A 23,441-nucleotide genomic window follows, 5' to 3' on the forward strand; every position below is an offset into this window, starting at 1 on the left:
AACTCAGAGCTAAAGGTAGTTTTTTGGACAATGCAAAACTGTACTGTCAAGTGCTATTCTCAGTTAAAATTTTTAATCAGAACAGTCATGGCTAGTTCAGAAAGTATGCCTTGGAAAAGGCTGATACAGTTTTTTAACTTCCAAAGAAGAAAAAAAAAAGAAGTAGGGCTTCTGCTCATCCACTGTCACCCTTGAACTGTGAAGCATCCAGGAGAGAGGGACGATGCTGACAGTGTTCTTGGAGATGCTGGGGAGGGAGACTCAGTTATTCTGGTCTCCATGATCAGCAGCAGGAGATAAACAGAGGCAAGTTCTTCACTTCACCTGAGCAGCCTCAAAATAGACTTAGGCTTCCTAGGAAGTATGGGGAAATCCAGGTTTTGTTCAGAAAAAGCGTATTGTCTCCTGGAACTTATTGTTGCTGCTAATTTCATCGTGGCCCTACAGAATAAGTCTCCTGCATTTTTAATGAATGAATCAGTGACTAAGTGAACTAGAGAATTAGTGATTTGCCTTTTGGCTTCTTTTACGTTGCCTTCTTCTCATGTCAACTGTCGTAAGGTGTTTTCTGTTTCAGTAAAGCGGTGATTTTGTTTTAATCATATTTCAGTCCCAGCAGCTTCCTACTACTTTCCTACTTTTTTTTCCCTCCCAAAAGCCAAAAGAGATGGAAGGAAGGGTCTACTTAACTCCCATAAAGAATATTAGCAGTGACTCATTGGCCAAACGAAGCCAGGGGTGGGAGGGTCATGGATAATCTTACTCTGATCCTAGCAGCACTGTGCCTTTTTTTGTTGGCCCACTTATTCCATTAATAACTTTCCACAGAGTAGGCTAATTTGGACCTAGGTTTTCTTTAAGTTCGAATGGCAGCCCGTAAGTTTCAAGCATTAAAATTTCCTATACTTCTTAATGACATAGAAGTTACTGACAGTTGCCTTCCCAAAAGAAACTTCAGTCAATGTTTTCTAAGGGTAGTAACAGCTCCCTTGCCATGTATTTTTAGTTCATTCTAAAGATAAAAGAGCCACTAGGTAATGGTCATCACAAATAAATAAAAATAAAATAAAGATATTCAAGATTATGAATATTAAGTACAGACTTTGACAAAAACCAAATATAGACTGGAAGATCCTTTGAGACCAGAAGGTGTTGACAAAGAAGGAATAGTCATTACTGTTGCCTATTACTAAAGAAGGAAAAATTGTATATATATGAATATATATAATAATTTTTTACATATTTATAACTTGATTGATTTAAGTCTAAAGAGGAATGTGGGAAAACAGAATAAAGGAAACTAATAGTTCATGGATGTTTTTCAGTTTTAAATAAGGAAAAATTATCGTGTAATTTTGCATTGTTACTATGCGGTAATACCAGGCAGCCTATAGACTTGAGATCTGAAACAAAGCTGACAAAAGTGCTCGTGAAGTCCTTGAGGGAAACTCGAATTAAGCTCACAACTTACCACTGAATTATCTGAGAAAAACCAGAGGTCTTTGGTATGGGGTGGGGGGAATCATCCTAGAATTTGAAAATTAATCTGAACGAATGCCAAATAAAGTGACACGGGCTTGGTAACTGATGAAAAACATGATGCGTTTAAAACCATTAGGAAGATGTAGGTTTCTTATTTAACCACGAAGTTGGAGCTGTCACATATAAAACATTTTAGGAACTAGATGGGAGGTACCGTAGTCCACTACGGTTGTTTTCAAAACAACATTCACTCCTTAACTAAGGAGGATTGTTGTGTCGTCTGGGAGAACAGAACTGTGCGGTCAGTGGCTTTTTGGTTCTGTGTTTATAATGCACATGGTCAATTACAGCCACGGCAGTGGGGCACTGTCGCTCTTAAAGGGCCATTGAAGAGATCTACTGTTTGCCAGTATTTTATTTTGGAAAATTTCTCCCAGAAGTTTCCTGTCTGCAGAATAATTGCATTACATCTGGCAGAGAGCCATGCTTTCAAGATCTGTGCATGCAAAAGGACCTTCTTTTTAGAGTTGGGGACGTACACATAGCTGTATTACATTTCTGCAGAAACTTGCTGTGAAATATTTTGAAAAATTCTGGTACAGTTGCTATATAATCCCTTCTACTTTAGAAATTATTTGAACAATGTTGTCAGATGATGATCCAAATACTAGTTTACTTATTTTTTTAATTGAAATATAGTCAGTTTACAATGCTGTGTCAATTTCTGGTGCACAGAATAATGTTTCAGTCATACATATACGTACATATATTCCTTTTCATATTCTTTTTCATTATAGGTTTCTACAAGATACTGAATGTAGTTCCCTGTGCTAGAGTAGAAACTTGCTGTTTATCTATTTTATATATAGTAGTATCTGTAAATCTCAAACTCCCAATTTATCCCTTCCCACCCCTTCCTTCCCTTGATAACCATAAGTTTGTTTTCTGTGTCTGTAAGTCTGTTTCTTTTTGTACTATTTTTTTTTTAACTTTTTCCCTCCAGCTTAAGGAAGGCACTGGGGATTGAATCCAGGACCTCATGCACGCCAAGCATGCGTTCTACCATTGACCTCTACCCCCATTCCCCCAATTTACTTTTAAATTTTAAAATGGGACTAGAATTTATTGAAAGTTCTCCGAACACCCAGTAAACAAAATGGGATCAGGAAAATCGTGACATTTAGGTACCAGTTACCACAGCGAAATGACTATGCAAAGGATTTTTAGAAGAGAAACCTCTGTTTAAAAGATCTTGCCCTTGTTTGAATTTTCCTTTCAGTTAGTTAGCAGCTAACTTCTCGGGTTCACATCCATAGGAGGTATGGCCTCTAACCCTGACTTCTGTATTCTCTTTATTCCAGAAGCCTCCCCAGCTTGCGGAGGATGATACCCGGCTGAAAACCGAGAGAGGCCACTGCAGTGTGGACCCCCGGGAGCCCGCCACCAGCTCTCTTCCCCCAGATCACAAAAACATGGAAATTGAGGTCTCTGTTGCAGAATGTAAAAGTGTTCCTGGGATCAGCCCTACTCCACATTCCCTGGACCACTCCTCTCCTCTCTACTCGGCCCCCCACAATGGCCTCCTCACTGATCATCATGAATCTCTGGATAACGATGTGGCCAGAGAGATCCGATATCTAGACGAGGTGCTGGAGGCCAACTGCTGTGATTCTGCTGTGGAGGGAACTTACAACGGCACGTCGTCCCCAGAGCCGGGAGCGGCCATCCTGGTGGGCAGCGGAAGCCCCCCAGCCCACACCCCCGCCCAGCAGGAGCCCGCCGAGAGGGCGGCCGGCAGGCAGTTGCCTCCGCACATCGAGCTCCATCAGAGCGACTCCGGCACCATGGCAGAGGGTGGAAGAGCCAACGGCCACCCCGCTAACCAGCCCAGAGACCTGCTGGGGGACAGCCCGCAGGTACCCGTGAGCCCCAGCTCCTCCACCAGCTCGCGGTGCTCCTCCCGAGACGGGGAGTTCACGCTCACCACGCTGAAGAAGGAAGCCAAGTTCGAGCTGCGTGCCTTCCACGAGGACAAGAAGCCCTCCAAGCTCTTTGAGGACGACGAGCGCGAGAAAGAACAGTTCTGCGTCAGGAAAGTGAGGCCTTCGGAAGAGATGCTGGAGCTGGAGAAGGAGAGGAGGGAGCTCATCCGGAGTCAGGCCGTGAAAAAGAACCCTGGCATCGCCGCAAAGTGGTGGAACCCTCCGCAGGAAAAGACCATCGAGGAGCAGCTGGACGAGGAACATCTGGAGTCGCACAAAAAGTACATGGAGCGCAAGGAGAGGAGGGCGCAGCAGGAGCAGTTACTAATGCAACAGCAGCAAGAGCAGCGGCGGCCGCAGCCCCCGCCGCAGCTCTGCGCCGCCCCCGCATCCTCGGAAACCACAAAGGAGGACATCGTCACCGAGCAGATAGATTTCTCTGTGGCTCGCAAGCAGTTCCAGCAGATGGAGAGCTCCAGGCCAACAGTGGCCAAGGGCCAGAGCACACCCAGGCTCTTCTCTATCAAACCCTTCTACCGGCCTCTGGGGTCAGTCAGCTCGGACAAGACCCTGACCATCTCGAGGCCAGCTTCCGTCCGGGGACCTCCCGAAGACTCAGCGGCAGCCAAGGGGCAGAAAGCCCACTGTGCCCTGGAGAGCCAGCCTTCCGGAGGAGGAGGCCAGGCCAGCACAGCTCCTCAGGGGAAGGAAGGGCCGTACAGCGAGCCCTCCAAACGCGGGCCCTTAGCCAAACTGTGGGCAGAGGACGGAGAGTTTACGAGCGCCCGGGCCGTCCTCACCGTGGTCAAGGATGACGACCCTGGGATTTTGGATCAATTTTCAAGGTCAGTCAACGTCTCTTTGACCCAAGAGGAGCTTGACTCTGGTTTGGATGAGTTGTCGGTGAGGTCCCAGGACACCACCGTCCTGGAGACGCTGTCCAATGACTTCAGCATGGACAACATCAGTGACAGTGGGGCCTCCAATGAGACAACCAACGCCCTCCAGGAAAACTCGCTGGCTGATTTTTCTCTGCCCCAGACTCCTCAAACCGACAATCCGACTGAGGGCCGAGGAGAGGGGGTCTCCAAGTCGTTTAGTGATCATGGTTTCTATTCCCCTTCGTCAACACTGGGAGACTCGCCCTCAGTCGATGATCCCTTGGAATATCAGGCCGGTCTCCTGGTGCAGAATGCCATTCAACAAGCCATTGCCGAGCAAGTGGATAGAGCTGTGTCTGGAACCAACAAGGGAGGAACAGAACAGCCAGCACCTGAAGCAACTCTTGAGGAAGCTGCTACGGGAGGCCCCAGCTCAGAGAAGCCTCAGAGCGTGTTCGAACCACCTCAGGTGTCCTCTCCTGTCCAAGAAAAAAGGGATGTATTGCCAAAGATTCTGCCTGCTGAAGACAGGGCACTCAGGGAAAGGGGGCCTTCCCAGCCTCTGCCTGCCGTGCAGCCCAGTGGCCCAATAAACATGGAGGAGACCAGACCGGAAGGGAGCTACTTCAGCAAGTACTCGGAGGCAGCTGAGTTAAGAAGCACAGCCTCGCTTCTGGCCACTCAAGAGTCTGATGTGATGGTTGGACCCTTCAAGCTGAGGTCCAGGAAGCAGCGGACTTTGTCCATGATCGAAGAAGAGATCCGAGCAGCCCAGGAGAGGGAAGAGGAGCTGAAGAGGCAGAGACAAGTCTTGCAGAGTACCCAGAGCCCCAGGGCCAAGAAGGCCCTATCACTGCCCTCCCGAACATCATGCTACAAAACCGCCCCAGGTAAGTGGAGTGCGGCAGACCAGAGACAGATGCTGCAGAAATTGATTTTAGTGCGGCGTTGATTTCAGCTCACGGGGTTCTGTGTGGAGGCTCCCCTGCAGTAAGCGTCAGGGGCTCACTGGTGTGGGGATTTCAGTGTTCGGAGACCTGTAACAGGAGGATCAGAACGTCCTCTGGCAGAAACCTGAGCCTGGATGGTGTTTGCCATTTCCCAGAGAATGGACTAGCGCCTTTCCCGTCGTCCTGCTATGGACTTGGCTTGGTGTGGAGAATGTTTCTCTTTTTATTTGAAGGAGCTGAGGGAGAGGTTCTGTGTGGCCCAGACCCAGTTAGAATTGGCCTGTGTGTGGGCTGTGTTGAAGTCAGTAGCTTGACCGTCAGTATCTGCAGTGAAATCAAGCCTCATTGGAGGCCTGATTTGGGGGTGTCTTCTCCTAACCGCTTTTGAACGCTGAGTCTCGTCCCAGCAATAATAGTTATGAGTTAGTGTTGTAGACTGACGCATAGAAGATATTTTGTCCATCTTCTGTATGATTGGGTTTGTCTTCCTTTAAGTCACCACAAAGCAATTACTTTGGAATCAGGGTGGTCTCATCTTCTTGTGTCCTGTGACCCTTTTGGAAAAGTTGGGTTACTGTATGTAAAGAAAGGCCTTTAATCTCCTCCCATCGCCTGGACAGTCCCTATCTTGAATACTTTGTATAGATGGCTGGTGTTAATTACAGTGGTAATTATAGTGGCTACCATCGTGGATAACAGTGGTTTTTATTTCTCATTTGGTCTGGTCATTTTTATTTTTCATTTGGATGTGATGGAACTTGGGGATCCACATAGACTACAGAGACAGGCTGCTCAAAGTGTGGCCCAGGCTCATTCATGACTATTCTTGGTCCATGCTGAGAGAAGTACAGACATTGGGAGTAAGTGTTTGAATACTCTTGGAGCAATTTGATATTGTCCTCAAATCCAAATGTGGGATTGTGTATTTTTTAAAAGAATTGGCCCATAATGGACTGGGCAGGAAAACTATTCTTTCACCAGAGATAATGTAAGAAATGTTGCTTTAACGTATAATTACTGGCATTTAGCTTGGTCCATCCAGGTCTTAATCCCATCTTGACACCTGGCTTCCATCAAATCTATAATGACACAAGTTAACTCTTTCTGTTATTAATTTTTAAATTTTGAAACAATCTCAAAGCTAGAAAAGTTCCCCAGTAAAGTACAAATTTTTTTTTATTTTGAATTATTTAAGAGGAAATTTCTTTTAATTTCTGGGTAGCCACTGCTGTCCCCCAACACCCTCCTCACCCAGCTGGGGCTCCAACACCCGGTGCTGGGTCCGCCGTCTCCCCGCCCACCCTGCACATCACTCTGGGTCACTGTGGCCCCTCCCACCACCACCACCACCCTTGCAGACACCCATCTCGTTCAGCCCTGCCTAATGGCTTTTGGACTAAATTATTCAGAAAGGAAAGGGAAAGGGGCAGGAAGAGGACTAGCACGGGGACTTTCCCAGTATGTTTTTTAATTCCTTCAGGTCATGGGGCAATGGCCCGCTGAGTGTTTGAGACAAAGAAAATTTTCAGGGAAGGTTCTTTTCTTAATCAATGCTGAACAGTGGCTGGTTGGCTCTTCCTGAAGATCCTCACTTGTCACGTTCACTTCTGTGGGCTGGCTTGGCACAGAGATGCCAGTTGGGCGTTCTATAGGGTGTCCTAGAAAATGTTTTCATACCACTTGAACTCAGCCCAGTCTGGGGAGCCTACTTCACAAGGAAGGGCTTGGAAAGGGCCAGCAGAAGAACCTGCAGTCTCCCTGGTGGAGGAAGCCTCTGCAGGCATCTCGGCCACTTCCGCTCACATCACGGGCGGGTCCCACGGCCCTCCTGTCAGTTATAGCTGGCTCCGCTTCCCTAGCCCTCCCTCTACGTGATTTGATTATAGGACCTTCTCTAAGGTGCATGTGCTCAGTGATATTTTCAGTTTTCTTCACTCCCCCTCTTGGTTGAACCACTCACCATATTGCCCCGCTATTTACTTCTAGAACACAGACCGAAATTAAGACATTTTAACAGTTTCTCCTAGTTCCCTGACCTGCAGTGGTCTGCCAACCTTCCCCACCAGGCTTAAAACAAGACAGAGTCCTAATGTTTGCCCTCAGCATCCCCGCAGCTCTGGAGCGATTTCCCCCGGACTTACCCCTATGCTGATACTAATCTCCTCCCCCATATCCCATCCCCATAGGGTTGATTTCTGCCCCTTTAGTAAGATGGCAGTTCATCCATGCACGTCTGCACACTCCCTGGGTCTGGTTGTCACATGGAGCACCGTCATGATAATGACGTGTGTACACCTCATTCTTCACGTTTATCTCTAGAACACTGGAAGCAGTGCTCAGAGCAGGGCTTCCCAGAACTACAACACAGATTGAAAAAAACTGTATGCAGCCCTGGAAATGTTTGGAGTAATGCTTGGCCAGCCAGCTTCCAAGTTTGTGGTCAGGAAGGAGGCTGACACATCACTCTGAGCAGCCAAACAGGACCGTTCATGGCCAGGGTCAGAACTGCTGGCTCCAACTTAGGCTTTGTGAATGGAGATGTTGCTGAGTTCCTACAGCACAACTCCACATTTCAGACCAGGAGAGGTGACTCAGTTGGTTTGTCACGTGACTCAGAATGACAATTGGATGTTAGGTGATGAAAAATATAATCATTAATATCTCCTCTGGTAGAAATTATGCTGGTAACATGCTGGAATCCTAAAACCTTCAGGCAAGTAAAATCCACTGAGAGCCAAGACGTGATAACAAAAGAGAAATTCTTCTCATTTCCCAGGTGTTGAAAAGATAACTTGATTTTGCTTTTGGTTTCCTTGCCTTGTGTGATGGAGGAAGATGGGGTTTCTATTTTTAGAAGGATGGAATCATTTTCAAAGACCAATTTCATCTTGTTGGTTCTTCTGTGATTTTTAAAGGAAGACGGTCCATCCACTTAAATAGGCTTTGTGTGGCATTTGTTCATAGAGGTGAACAGAGCAGATATAGCCCCTGCCCTCAGGGAACTTCCAGTTTAGTGACAGAAACATGAAACCAAGGTGGCAATTTCATAACAGAGCACAGAGCATGGAAGGCCACCTGGCTGGGGAGGTGAGGACACTTCCTCAAGTCTTCCCTTTTGGGGGAAACTGTCATCTCAGCTTCGAATTGAAGGAGTAGAAGTTGGGTTCAAGGGGTGGGGGAGATTGTTCCACTCGGAAGGAGGGGCACCTGGAGAGGACCAAAAGGCAGAGAGTGAGGCACATTTGAGGTGCCTAAATAAGGCTAGGGTGGGTTAAAGGAAGAGACTGAAAACAAAAGAAAACTGATTCAGAACCGGACAGTGAAGAGCTATGTAAATCATGTTACAGGTTTTAGATTGTAGACTTTATCCTGTGGTCAGTGGGAAGCCAGTGAGGATTTTCAAAGGGGTAATTATCTCCATTCATCTCCAAGCTGTCTTGCCTTCATCCATGAATTGATGGATTAAAAGTCTTCCTGCTTTAACGAGTCCATTCCACAGCTTCTTTTCTATGTACCAGCATGTCTAAAGCTCTGCCACCATCTTTTTTTTTTTTTTTTTTTTTTTGATGGAGGTACTGGGGATTGAACCCAGGACCTACCACTGAACTCTACCTGCACCCCCCACCTGCCGCCATCTTGACAAATGCCCTGCGTTATGGGAGAGGCCATACTCCCAAGAACGAACACATGTGGGCCTTCTCTTGTTGGTACTTAGAAGTAGAGAATAAAGCAAGTGCTTCAGCAAGTTCACAAGGCTGATTTGAAGGTGTGACCCACACTGCCATGACGTGCCCTTGAGGAATGAGTTTGGGGGGAAAACCCAAACATTTACTGAAGTTACAATGTAGACCTTTTCAAAATGTCTTTTCAACAGACAGTTCTCTGTTCAGCGCCAATGTCTATTATTAGATATCCTGGTTTCACTGCCAAGTTCCAGGCATGCCAGAGAAACCCAGTTAGTTAGGTGACGATTAGTTTAGTTTCTGAAAGTTTCTGTTTTCCTGCCAGGTGTTGAGTTGATCTCCCACATCAGACAGTTTGCCCGGTGGGACGTTACGGAGTGCGGTCAAGGAGAAGATGTGGGTACTGAGTCTCCTAACTTGTTAGTGTCTGTTCATGACTTTTAATACGTGGAAACATGTGGTCATGATACATCTTATAAAAATAAGATTTCCAATCGCTTTCGACATCTGTTGTCAGTTTGAACTAAGATCATATGAGAGACGATCATTACATTATTATAAAGCTTATTGACTAGGTCTTTTTTTTTTCCCTTCCTTATCTCCTGATATCACAAAGAAAAGTTCTAGACAGAAAAAAAAAAAAGACTGATGTCAGCACAGTATTCATGCATCAGAGCCTGGTGGCTTCTCTCCATGCTCGATTCGAGCTGGGTGAGGCCCGGGCTCCCTGCAGATGCCCTCCTACCCAAGGACACAGTAGGAGACCTTGTGTCAGTAACTGATGGAAGGATTCCCTCCCAGGTCCAAGTGAGAGAGGGCTGTCCTTCAGGAGTGCAAGTGCCTCCCTTTCCTGCCCGCGGGCACGGACTGTGCAGCGTGTGGGAGCCCAGCTGGCCGTGTGAGGGCGCTAAAGCTGAATGCTGGGACGCCCTACAGATGGGCATGTCTACCACCACGTTCCCAAAACACTCTCTGGTGACACAAGCCTACTAATCCTGGTGGCTGCAACTCACCACACCCTTGAAGCTGTGTACTGTACGAGTTATTTCGCGCGCATTCTTCTCCTTCATCACTTTCTCATTTAATCCTCCCAACAGCCCTCTAAGGTAGGATACAAATTATCTCGACTCTTGAGACCCAGATAATAGTCTGAATTTTTCTGGTTTTTAGAAAAGCCGTAAAGTGTATTCACTTTTATTTAGAAAAGCCACGCAGTGCATGCACGATGATTCAACGCACTCAGTGGAGTCTGGGGCAGCACCTGTCATCAAATTAGATTTCTGCTGTGAAACTTCCGGAAGAGCTAGCTGTATTAAGGGAGATCGATAAAGACCAAGATGAGGCCTCGTACCAGTTCAAGTCAGGTTTTGCTGCCAAATATGTAAGTCATGACGAAACTTAGTTTTCAGAGTGGTTTTGTTTTTGGATTTTGGAATTGTGCCTAAGGGGTTGTGAACCTGTAATCTTATTCCCTCTTCAGCACTGGAGGCCAGAGACATTAGGTAACTTGCCCGGGGTCACCCAGCTAGGAAATGGTAGACAGAGTCCCAGCTTCAAGTCCAGGCTCACTTGACTCCAAAGTTCATACTCTTTCTACACCCTTCCTTGCCCTCTGCTGAACCTGCGCCCTGCCCCTGAGGCCTGTGAGATGTGTAGTAACAGCTCCCCTCTCCCGCTCTGAGCTCAGTCTCCCTCTGCCGTCTCCTGGGCTCAGGCCTGACCCCTGCATTTTCTTGGGTCCCTCCCGCCCCTCCTGTCTGGAGCTGCTATCGCTCTGTAATCCTTGGCTCCCAGGGGCCTGAGTGGGTGAGTTTGCTTCCAGAGGCCATGAGACAGTGCTACGTTAGTGATCCGGAGTGGTTCATTGATACTTTTCAAACTTAGTTCCAAAGTTCCAGATTACAGTGGTCAGAGCTGCTGGTACCGTCCAATGATCTGAGCAGGTGGCCAAGGGACTAGTCTGGTCTGGCTGCTCTTTCTGAAAGTTCCTGCCCCAGGAGGAAGCTCAGTTATCCACTCCAGAGACCGGCTCATGGCTTGAAATCGTTGAAAGGGCTGAGTACCTAAGCAGGGAATCAATTTCCTAATGTGAGGATCATAAGCGTTCACTCTGTGACCTGAACACGTTTGGCGGAGTGGGACCAAAGCTGGCTAAATGCGCTCACTGGTGGTCATTGAACACCATGATTGCTCTCTTTTGCTCTCTTAAGATTGTTCCTTCTGCCTTGGACCAGAAACTCCTTGTATTTTATTTATCTGAACCCAGCAAATATGTTCATTTAAAAAAAATGCGTGTCCTTTGGGAAGGAATTGGTAAGAAAAGTCTAGGTCGGGGTAGTGGTTGATAAATGAAAGTGTGGAGGGAGATCGGAATTTCTCAAATTACAGAATTCAGAGTTCTTTTTGGACATTCCCCTCAATAGTTTGAAAAGGGCAGCTGCCCTGGTTAAACCTGTCAGCCTCACTCCTGAGAAGATACAGAAGATTCTTCTGGGACAAGCCTACCATCGTGGCTTCTGGGACATAGAACTTTGGAAAAAGAACACACTTCCTACCATGACCTTCTGTACATGGGTTCTGCTGTCACTGCTAATTGTGCTGGGTCTTCTGATGCACCCAGGGTGTCTGGGTTGGCTCCCAGGGGTGTTCCTGCCTGGCTGGGAACACCACGTGACATCCTTGCCCCTTTACCCATGCCTGGCTGCTCCTCGCTCCAAGTTAGGAGAGCTGCTTCCAAAAAATCAGACTCAGCCACATAGGAAGATGCAATCTTGAGCTGTGAATGAAAAGGTGAATCAAAGGACCTAATTTTTATAACATCCCTGCTCTACACATGGTAAAGAAATGTGAGCTCATGTAAGCCAGGCCTGGGAGCAGGATGTCCCTCGTGACTGCTGGAGTTTAGGGCAGGATATGACAGTCTCTTATGAACTGCGGTGACTTGCTGTGTGCTTCCCAAGGAGACTGGTATTTCGGGTCCATTTCATTTTTGTGAATAAGCTACTTACTACTTCAGGGGAAAGGACCAGGGGTGGTGATGGGAAGAGTGTGTAGGACTGGCCATTACAGCACCAAAGAATGTAGTCATGTTTCATGCAGTGGTGTTGTATTTCTCATGACCTTGACTGTACATATCAACGTTTTCCCCCAAAGTTCTGTGCCTCTGACATCACAGGTATTCCCAGTTTCTCTGGCTTTTATTTCTTGTTACTCACATATAAAATTCATACCCTTTGTGAAATAGCTGGTCAAGCGTAATTATGGGCTTACATGTGACAGTCAGTTCTCTGGATTCACATTTAAGTTCAGATCCTGACGCCACTGCTTGTTAGCTGTGTGACCGACTTACTTCACCTCTCTAAACCTCAGTTTCCTCATCCGTGAAATGGGAATAAAACAGTACCAACTTCATCAGTAAGTTAGGACACTGCCTGGTGCACAAAAGGCTTCCAATAAGAGTTACTATTATTGTTGTTATAGTAGTTATTATGTTTTAAGAAAGGGCCTAGAAAATCTTAGCAGAGTTACTTACAATTTATTCTTTTGTAGCTACTGTGACCCTGACATAAATAGCACAATGTGCTTTATAAGATTACTTTCTAATCTTAGTTGAGATTTTTTTTCAGTTACTTCCCTTAGAATTAAAGCTTCTCTTTTAAAATCTGAGTTCAAGCATTAGTTTTCAATAGTCGGCTGCTATTTCACAAAACAAAGATCATTGTTAAGCATATTGGGTGACAATAATGTTACAAATTACCATGGAAATATTTTTTGGGGGATGGGGGTGATAATCTTCAAACAGCCAAGCCCACCATGTGGGTAGAAAGTGTTTAACCAAAAGATCTTGGTGGGGGAATTGCTGCTTACCAGGATTTTCGTTCTTACTATTTTAATGAAGTTTTTTTCTTTTCTGGGTCTTAAATTATGCTTCCCCCCAAGATGCAGAACGCTGCCCTTCTCCACTGTTCATTTTCTAGTTTCATTTGGAGGACTCACCCAATATTGACAACTCAACCGATTTCCCAACTTACCTTGGAGTAATAATAATATGGGAAGTTTCTCAGACTTGTGTCACCAGGCAAGGGGTAGTTCTCATTCGTGAGCTAGGCTTATAATCTGAGGATTCATATCATCACATTCTCCCACCCCTGGGGCCTTCAAAGAAAGAGATGAAAGGCCCAGGGCCCTGCTCTTGGGGTGTGGGTCACAGCTGGAGCCACATGAGCCCATGGACTCCGGATCTGACGGGCAGGATATCCCCTTGTACTGGGAGGAAATAGAATGGAAAATGCAAGTCTGAGCTCATTTTTTTCTGGTGATCTGTGAGCCGTTTTAGATGTTGGCAAGCTCACCCCAAGGCTCCGTGGAGAAAGGAGATCATTGAAGGAGACTTGCGCCAAGGCATGTTATCTGGTGGGCGTCTTTGTTCAGTTTGGTTTTTAAATAAGAGTGGGTGATGGCTTTTTCTTTTCTTCTGAGACATGTAGAAACAAAGGATCTTTGATTTTCTTTTTTTTTTTAAGACTTCAGATTCCATGTATGTGGAATATAGTAAGTCACCGAAATCATAATGTTTGACCAAAAATTTTTTCTGAACTTTGGAAATCCACCCTCCCGGCTTTTTAGTAGTTGGTCCTCTTGCTACAGAAGGAGGGTTTGGGCTGTCAGGGGTGGCAGCAGCTCTGTACTGAGGACCTGCAGTCCTCACTCTGGTTCTCCTGGGCTGGAGGAATTGGGGGTTTTTTGTTCTGCTCCCATCGGCACAGAGAAGTCCATCTTGTTGGGAAAATCCGGCCGTGCAGTCAAGGCGTGGCTTGCTTTCTCTGGACCAGAAACCGGCTTAACTATTTGTAATAAGCAAACAGGAAACGCAAATCCACGTTCCCTAGTTTTCTCTTCCACTCATGGTGGGAGGCAGTGTTTCCTAATTTGGAGTGAAATTCTGCTGCCACCTTCTGCGCCTCGGTCTTCCCCACAGCGTGACAGCCTGTGAGTGTCCCGCAGACATGACCAGTGCTCCTCTGAGGCCCCGAGGAGGGGTCAGCTTGTCAGCTCCCCCAGGCTCATCATGCTGCTTAGTGGAGACAGAAAGTCTTGAGGATCTGCCTAGTCCATGAAGGTTAAAGCCAGCCGCTTTATCTGCTTTTCTCAGCATGGCTAGTAAAGAAAAGGAAATGTTTCTGCTTTGTTTTAGAATTTAAAATTAACTCATGCTTATTATAGAGGAAAAAAAAATCAGAAAATAAAGAGTAAAGATAAAAATAAAAGTGATTTGTCATCCTAACCATTACCTGCCTGGTTTCTCTCATGCACTTCTGTGGATGGAAGATAACACTGGGTCTCCATCTGTATTAGTTTCCTATCGCTGCTGTGACAAATCACCACAAATACAGTGAATTGACCCACATTTATTATTACAGCTCTCAAGGCCAGAAATCTGAAATGTGTCAGCTATGGACTGAATTGTGTCCTGCCCCCCCACCCCCCAATTCAATATGTTGTTGAAGGCCTAACCCACAATGTGATGATGTTTGGAGACCTTGGGAGATAAGTAGGGTGAGATGAGCTCCTGAGGCTGGGGCCCTCATGATGGAATTAGCACCCTTATAGGAAAAAACACCAGAGAGCTCACTCTCTCTGCAGTGTGCAGACACAGCAGGAAGGTAGCCATCTGCAAGACAGGAAGAAGGCTCTCACCAGAACCCCATCATGCTGGCACCCTGATCTCACATGTCCAGCCTCCAGAATCATGAGAAAGTAATTTCTGCTGTTTAAGCCGCCTGGTCCCTGGTATTTTGTTATGGCAGCCCAAGCAGACTAGGATAGTATCTTCCTGGGCTGAAATCAAGGTGTCGGCAGGGCTGTGTTCCTTCTGGAGGCTCTTGGGGAGAATGCATTTCCTTCCCTTTTCCAGCTCCAGAGGCTGCCTGCATTCCTTGGCTTGTGGCCCCCTTCCTTCATCTTCAAAGCCAACAGTGTAGCATCTTCAAATTCTCTCTCACCCTCCTGCTTCCCTCTCATGAGGACCCTTGTGATCACATCAAGCCCAGCCGGATGGGGTAGGATAAATCTTCCCATCTCAGAGTCCTTAACTCAATCACACCTGCAAAGTCCTCCTGTCATATAAGGTAACACAGTCACAGGGTTGGAGGATTAGGCCTTGGACGTCTTTGTGGAGGTCATCATTCTGCTCACCACACAACTGTGCATCTTATCCTGATAACAAACAAACAGACTGTGGTGAAAATTCTACCTAAGCTTTGCGTCCATTAGCTGAACTGGTTGTGCTCACAAGTTAGTGGTTGACCAGCAAGCCCTAGAGAACGGTATTTCGCAAACTGTTTTCCTTGAGATATTAATAGGGAGTCTATGAAATGAGGTTCTCTGTCTGGTTAAGTAAATCTGGGAAATGCTGCACACTCATCCCTGAACTGGACATTCACAATCATATTAGCACGAAAACCTTGGAGATATCGATCTCGTTTTATTTTTAATGCTTTCTTTAGTCCAATGGTCCTCAAACTTATTTGACCAATGGCTTTTTGACAGTCTGCAGCATTGTTTATGCTCTTATAGAACTAAGGTAATAAGACGTGATTTTAGAAATGCAGCTTTGGAATTAGCTCAGCCAAGTGAAGTTTCTTACCCTCGGATAACTTTATATGCTTAAGTCTAAAATTCCTCTAGATGAAATAGCTTTTTCTTAATAGACTTTTTTTTTTTTTCAGAGCAGTTTCAGGTTTACAGCAGAACTGAGGGGAAAATACAGAGTTCCCACATAGCCCTCCCCACCCACACATATATACTCCCCTACCCTCAACATCCCTCATCAGTGTGGCGTATTTGGTACAATCGATGAACCAACATGGGCACATTATTATCAACCAAAGTCCATAGTTTACATTAGGGTTCACTCTTGATGCTGTATATTCTATGGGCTTTGACAAATGCATAATGACACGTAGCCACCACTACAGTATCATACAGAATAATTTCATCTCCCTAAAAATTAGATGAAACAGTTTGAACAAAATCATAGGTATGAAGTAAACTCAGAATGCTTTCTAGACCCTCCACTCTGAATTCCAGCCAGCTTTGTTCTGTTTGTTCTTATGTCAGTTGTAAATCTCACCTTGCCCTCGTTCCCTGCTCTGTAAATGTCAGGTACCAGCCCTCGGTCGAGACCAACACAGGTCTGCCCCGAGGTCTGCATGACACTGTTCACGTTGTTTCCCAGGGACAGTGACTGGGGTCCTTCAAGAGAGCTGTTTTGTCCAGGTGGTCAGAGAGTGGTCAGTCCAGGTGAGAAACTAGATAGCAAGGTGTTTATTGTTGAAAATAAAGGCCACTGTCGGCTCCCATCAGCTAGTCAGTCATTCACCAGGTGAACAGACATATATGAGAACAAGTTTTGACGGAACGGCAGCTGGGTGCACTGGAGCAGTGCTGGGTGAGATGCACGCCAGTGAACACCAAAGAGAGCCATCGCTCTTTGGGGATTCGAATGAAGTATGTCCTTGGGGCCAAGGAGTTTCAAGGGACCTTCCAGGGCCATAGACAAGGCTAAGATGGACTTCCCAGGCCTGTGCCACACACCATTCGCATCACATTCATGTCATGACCCCCGAGGCCCAAACAGCGGTGGTGTCTGCAGTGTCTACTCCTGGGTGAAGAACACTAGACGTTTTCTCACCATCCTCATCAAGAGGAAAACTCGGTTAGGCTGCAAGCTAGGGACTTCCAAGGAACACGATGGGTGTGGAGCAGACCCCTCTCCAGCTTTTTGACAGCTCGTGTGATTCCTAAGATGGTGTGAGAATTCCAGTGCCTGGTGTGAGCCATCCTGGAGGCAGGATGGTTCGAGATCACGGGACCCAGCAGAGAAGCCTGGCCAAGCCAGCTTCCCCTGCTGCCAATCAGACCGGAAGTCCGGGGATGGGGTGCCATGCCTCCATTCTCTGGGGACTCTGACCGCTTCTCCTGAGGCTCGGACATGGGCTTGATTATCTGAAGTCTCCTGTTCTCTCCAAGACCTTCAGCCACCTTTGGAAGCCAGTTTTGGGTTCCTGTTACTCGTGTGACCTCTAGTGGCTATAACCGTAAAACTTGCTCTGGGGATGGGTTTCGTTTTGCTGGAATGCTAAGAAATGGCCAAGGAAATGTCTTTAATGTTTAATGATTGACCACTTCTCTGTAGTAACTTTTTACCCTCTTTACAATTCTTTCAGCAGACGTCCAATTATATAAGTGAGTGACAATCTACACAATTTGGGTTCCAGACCTCACTCTGATTGCTACTAGCTAATGTAATTTGGGTTGACGTTAGCACCTGAGCCTCCGTGGTCTAACCTGTTCACAGATGTCACGACATCCACCCTGACTGCATCCCAGGGTTGTTGTAAGGATCGAATGACAAGAAGCCTATAAATGAAATGCCGTATAAATATGCTTGTTATTTACTCCAAAGCCATCGCGTCTGTGGTTCCGTAGACCAAGGTTGTTTTATTTTGTGCGCTTTGGTGAAGATACTGAACCTCTTTCCTCAGATTCTGTATTGGGAATTCTGTCCCAAACCACAAGCACTTAATAATTGGCTGCCGTGTATATTTCGTAAGGTACTATCTGCTGGTTCGTTCAACAGCCATGAATTCCTGCTACCTTGTGCCAGATACCGCAGCTGGTGCTGGGATCCAGCAACGACCAGGACGGACAAGGTCCTGCTCTAATGGCGTTTACATTCAAATGAGTTAGGGGGATTCATAGCCAGTTGAAATGGTCTTTGGTCCCTCCCCTCGGGTGACTTTACAGCTTAATTGAGAGGAAAAGCTTAAACCAGATACGATACAAGTCAGTACGTGAAAAAGGCTTTCAAAGAAGTAATAGACAAAGTTCTATGAGGCAGGTGTGAAAGATGAGGTTTGAGGCAGTGTATGTAGTCTATGCTTTCTAGAAGTTTAATGCTGGAGAAATGGTTGCCAGAGATGATTTGGACACAAGAGACCCACTGGAAAATGATCCACCTGGTCATTTGGTATCTATGTTGAGTTTTTGAAGAGTTGCAAAAAGGTTATGCAGAATTTCCCATGAGATTGCTCATTCTTACTCTAGAGACATTATTCTTTGAGATCTCAAATAAATAGTAATGAGGTTCATTGATGCCTGCTGTTAACTTTTAAAATGTGAACTTGGTTCTTATACCAGCTTTATGAGATTGGTGCTCCTTTTGTTTGTTTGTTTTTTGGGGGGAAGGTAATTAATTGGGTTTACTTGTTTTTTAGAAGAGGTGCTGGGGATTGAACCCAGAACCTCATGCATGCTAAGCATGCACCCTACCACTTAAGCTATACCCTCTCTCCACCAAGATAGGTACTATCATCATATTCATTTTACAGATTAGGCAACTGAGACAGAAAAACAGCAAGCCACTTGCCCAAGGGTATTTGGCTGCCAAGTAATGGATTCAAACCCAAGCAGGCCAACTCCAGAGCTGCATGCTCATCACTGTGCTCTTGTGTTTCTCAAGGCTCCATTTAAAAAGTCAATCACAAGGGAGGGAACAGCTCAGTGGTAGAGGGTGTGCTTAGCATGCACAAGGTCCTGGGTTCAATCCCCAGTACCTCTATCAAAAAAAAAAAAAAATTCTAACCCGCCTATCCCCCTAAAAGTCAATCAGAATTTTTAGAGATGCATACTAAGTATTCAGGGGTGATATTGCCTGAGGTCTGGAATTGTTTTAAAAAATCTTAGTAGGGAAGGAAGGAGGAAGGATAGATGGGCAGGTGTGGTAAAACCTTGATAAATGTTTAATATGGTTGATGGGTCTGTAGGTGTCATGATAGTGTTCCCTAATTTCCATAATAAAAAATAGAAACCGTGTCTAGAGAATTTAAGGGCTTTGGAATGTTTGTTGCATTGCTGTTGATATCAAAAGACTTTTTATCAACGATCTGGGTAATTGAGGTCAAGGCAGTGAGTTTTATTAAGTTGTTAATGTAATGGTGGCTCTGCAGAGGGAATGTCCTGTGTACTAAAAACCACTTCCCACCTAATTGCCAAGTGTGCTATATGTTTTTTAATCAGTAAAGGCTGATCTTCTTCAATATATTTGAAAGAATAGCAAAATGTTTGAGTTAGAATGGACCCCTAAGACAACTTCTCCCCCGAATTCTCATTTGATAGCGAGGGAAGTTGAAGCTTGGAGAACTTAAGTGATCAGCCCACGATTAAAGTGGGAGCATTATGTTATTGTCTGCAGTCAACCACATGACTGGTTCCTGGAAGAGCGGAGATTAAACCCTTGGCTTCCTGAACTCCAGGAGCCTCCCCAGTTCCCGTGAAAAGGAACTATGCCCAGTAAAGGGCTAGAGCCAACCACTCAGAGACATGGACCCCAGGCTTTACTTGTGATTCCAGCTACATCAGGCAGTTGCCAAGTTGGAAGTCTGGGGAGTCTTGCAGAAAGATGAATTGCCTTCAACTTGGGTCTGAAGAAGGCCAGATGGGTCTTTAACCTCCCCTAGTGGTTTCCAAACTTTGGTGCTTGAATGGCCCCATGTATATTGTGTGTTTTCTCCCCATTCCTTGTTCGCAGACCCTAGCTGTGGCCCCCACAAGGGGCATAGTTGTGAAAATCATGACTGTTGCACCTGAAGGTACACTCAGAGGTGCGTGTGGGGCTCTGACAATAAGACCCACTCCTTCACGAGCCACAAGTCAGGGCCAGGCATCTCCCAAGAGACTGGGATGACAGTGCCTGGTGTCACTACACCACGGTGACCACTGACTGATCTCACCCTGAGAATTCCTGTATGGCATTTCAAAAGCTAAAACCTCACCTTTTCTGAAGCTGAAACCCCTCCATTTTTTTTACAACATTGAAGCTGCCGTGGTTGGCGTTTATTCCTTAAGATCTGGGATCTCAAACTGAAATGCTTTCGGGACCACGGCAGGTAAAGTGAAGAATGGAGCTGGTCGATGTAAGACTTGGAGTGACCTGGGAAGAACGGTCTTAGTTCTCATTCAGAGGTTTTACAGCACGTGCTGTCCATGCAAAACACCTGCACTGGGCATCTGACCATTGGCGACCTCTAATAGAGAAGAAAGAGCTGATAAGGAAACCAGGAGACCTGGGTGCCATCCCCGGCTCCCGCTGACCTCAGCTCAGCCTTTCCTTTGCAGAGCCTCAGTTTTCCTGGTCTGTAAGAAATGAGTCTATAAAGGTTCAAAGGCACCACCATTTCTGACTGTCTAATTCTATGATCTGTGATAGAATCCATGTCCCCCAAAACAACCAGAGCCTGTGTCTGTCTGTCTGTCTGTCTCTCTGTCTGCCTGTCTGACATTTATTTGCAAAGTGCCAGACAGGCCTCTTTGGTCGAACTGATTTTAAAACCGGTTTCCTTGAGGTTTTCGTTGGATGGGTTTGTGACGTTATCCTTCAGCGCTTTGATCCCTGTAGTAAAATGAGCTGCACGGGACCATCGTTCAGGTACCCCTCCTCGTGTCAGAGGGTTTTGTTCGTTTGTGTTGTTTTGTTTTGCCAGTTTTCTCTTCTTTCTGAAAGCAGTCATGAGGAGACAAGCTTAGAAAGGGTGTTCTCTTCGTGTTGTTTCAGGGAAAATAGAGAAAGTCAAACCTCCTCCATCCCCCACACCTGAAGGTCCCAGCTTGCAGCCTGACTTAGCTCCCGAAGAGGCTGCCGGATCGCAGAGGCCCAAGAACCTGATGCAGACCCTCATGGAAGACTATGAGACACACAAATCTAAAAGGCGCGAGAGGATGGATGATAGTAGTGTAAGTTTCTCCTCTTCCCTCCTTCCGTGTTCGAGGGCGAGCGTCGGTGCGGCACAAGGCACCCCGGCCTGGGCGCGGACATGTCTGCGGGCGTCTGGCCAACGTCAGGTTTCCAGCTCCAGCTATCAAATGTGTGGTTCACATGCCTGGAGTTGGGTTTGGGCTTTTGCCGTTGTTTCTCAAAAACACTGATCATGCAAAGCGTGGATCTTACTGCTGCCAAGTTCTAGGTCGAGTTTACTGGCATCACCAGTGCATGAGATGTGGGGTGTGTAGAGAGACCTGGATTGGGGCAACACTCGGGGGCAAGGGCGTCAGCACCCTGAAATCATCCCCAGGCACCGGGGAGCTGATTTCTACCATCGCCTGCCCGCTCCGTGGAGATTTCCTTTCTCTGGAGAACTATGATGGTGGCAGTCCTTCACCATCTGCTCCGGGCATTCCCTATAAACGTCACCCAGGGCTGGGAAGTCTAAACACATTTGAGGCTGTTACCAAGCCTGTGTGTAGTTTGGCAGGAAGGAGCCATTTAAAATGACAGTTAAAAAACCACACGGCTACCCTGCTATCCTCAACCCTGAGAACCTTGCACATGACATTCGTGTCAACCATGAACCGAGTCATCTGCTCTGTGGTTTCTTTCTCTAGTCAGAGACTTAAGAGCCATTGGTCCCCCAAGCCTGCACAGGCAGGAGCCTGGGGCTCAGCCCAGGGGTTCCTGCCCAACCCCCTTGGTGTCTGCTGGCCTCAGTCTCTTAGCATTTATTGAGGTAACCACCTCCTCCCCCATTACACTTGGGTCGAAAATAACGTGGGTTGGTTGAGGATGCTCCCCAGGTGACCCAGGACAGTCCTGGTTTGTGCCTCTTGTCCTGCTGGAACTATTAATAGCATCCCCTGTCCCTCTTAAAAGTGCCCCAGTTTGGATGATAAATGATTCGATCACCTTAAACCCGACTGCTCTGGGGCTCACAGTAGGAATTCCATGCTGGTTTCCTGCCTTTCATATCCTGGTGGGCTAGGCTGAAGGATTTCTGGAGTCGAAGCCAGATACTGAACATTGCTCTCAAAATATTTCGTGGGAAAGGAGGAAAGCGATCACGTCTAGAGCCACCCTGATGACCCACGGGGTGTCTCCCAACCTCTCCCAGTTTGGGTTTACACCTAAAGCGCTTGGAATGCTGGCCCAGCTGCTCAATTGGGCTGGAACAACACTGGGGCTGTTCCCTGTATTGCCCGGGGGTGTGGGCCTGGGCCTCGATGGCCGCTGCAGATGTTTCCACGGCTGGGGCTTCTGCTCTGAGCCCAGAGGACCTTTCCTGCCCAGGAAGTCACTAGCTGGCCCTTCTTTGCAGCCCCACTTAATATAGGGGGTTACCTTTAGGTGTTTCCCAGAGACTAGGATCAGTTGGAAGCTTAGGGCTGTAAGTGGCTTGTTTCTTTTTCTTTTCTTTTTCTCATTAAAAAAAATTATTTTTTTAAACTTTTGTTGTTGGAGGGGGTAATTAGGTTTATTTATTTTTATCTATTAACGGAGGTACTGGGGATTGAACCCAGGACCTCGAGCAAGCTAGGCACACCCTCTACCACTGAGCTGCACCCTCCCCGCAGTGGTTTGTTTCTTTTCTCACAGTGATTCCACCTCATGCGTCAGCAGCTTTGGTGGAAGTTAGCTGGGATGTGTGCATGGGGAAGCACCGATGGAACCACTTTGCCCATGACCCAGCCGAGTCTCTCTGCGTGCCTTTTGTGTTGGAGAGCAGGTGTTAGGAAAAAGCACCCTGCACGGAAGTGAGGAGCCCGCTCTTAACGCATTTCATAGGCAGAGGCCGGCCAACTCCGACACTCAGGCAGCCACCTGGCCAGTGCCAACCAGCTTGGATTCCCCCTTTACGTGAAGAATTTTTGCCTGGAATCAGCCATTTAACCTACTGACTGCCCTTCACTTACACGGTGCAGTGATAGCCTCCTGTCTCTCTTTGTCTCAAGTAAATCAACATTTCGGGTAGGAAAGAAACCTACTAACTCATCAAGCTGTTACTTTCCCCAGATCTCGAATTCAAGGCCAAGGGTGTTGCACTGTCATTGATATGACAAGAGAACCAAGGTTGTTGCTGTTGAAAATTCTTAGGGACAGAACACAGTCTATCCAATACATATCCTCTTTTAAGAGACCCAAATCGGGGGGAAAAGAAACAAAAGAAAAAAACGTACTCCAGTTGCTTCTAAAGCAGATAAATGATCGTCCATGAGATCTCATTTCAGAGTCACCTGTTCCCCTGTCTCAGCCCTTTTGCTTCAAGGGACCTTTCTATTGTGTCACCATCAATCGGTGGAGAAGATGTTGAAGTTTACCTGTGGGCCTGAACAAGCCTTCATCCCTTTTCCTAGCTGATTCGTGCCTCCTTCTTTAGGGATCTCTCAGACCAGAAGGTTTGCAGTAAGGAGCAGATGGATGGCTTGAAGCCTGAGTTGTGTAACTGGCTTCCGGGGCCCAGAAGCTGGTGGTTCTGTTCTCCTGGCGCCATTTACATACTCTCTCCTCAGGGCAAGTTGTGACTTCTTAGATCCTCCACCCTCTACGAACCTCACTTGGCTCACCTTGGTCTGGTGTCACCCGGCGCTCCCTCCTGCCAATATTCCTTCCAAAAAGTCACTTGGCAGCACTCA

The 23,441-nt window shown here is 46.7% G+C and overlaps 1 protein-coding gene across 7 annotated transcripts in view; it reads left to right on the top strand.

Annotated features, from left to right (window-relative positions):
* PALM2AKAP2 (PALM2 and AKAP2 fusion) overlaps positions 1–23,441 on the top strand; it is a 424,157-nt gene that overhangs the window by 390,080 nt on the left and 10,636 nt on the right. For 6 of the 7 annotated variants that reach the window (XM_031450167.2, XM_031450169.2, XM_031450171.2 and 3 more), the window contains 2 exons: positions 2,844–5,235; positions 20,593–20,771. In XM_031450167.2, coding sequence (XP_031306027.1) covers positions 2,844–5,235; positions 20,593–20,771 — 2,571 coding nt within the window. The remainder of the gene's footprint in view (positions 1–2,843; positions 5,236–20,592; positions 20,772–23,441) is intronic. The other variant, XM_031450170.2, reaches the window with a different exon arrangement.

Source organism: Camelus dromedarius, chromosome 10 (assembly GCF_036321535.1).
Source record: "Camelus dromedarius isolate mCamDro1 chromosome 10, mCamDro1.pat, whole genome shotgun sequence".
Classification (NCBI taxonomy): domain Eukaryota; kingdom Metazoa; phylum Chordata; class Mammalia; order Artiodactyla; family Camelidae; genus Camelus; species Camelus dromedarius.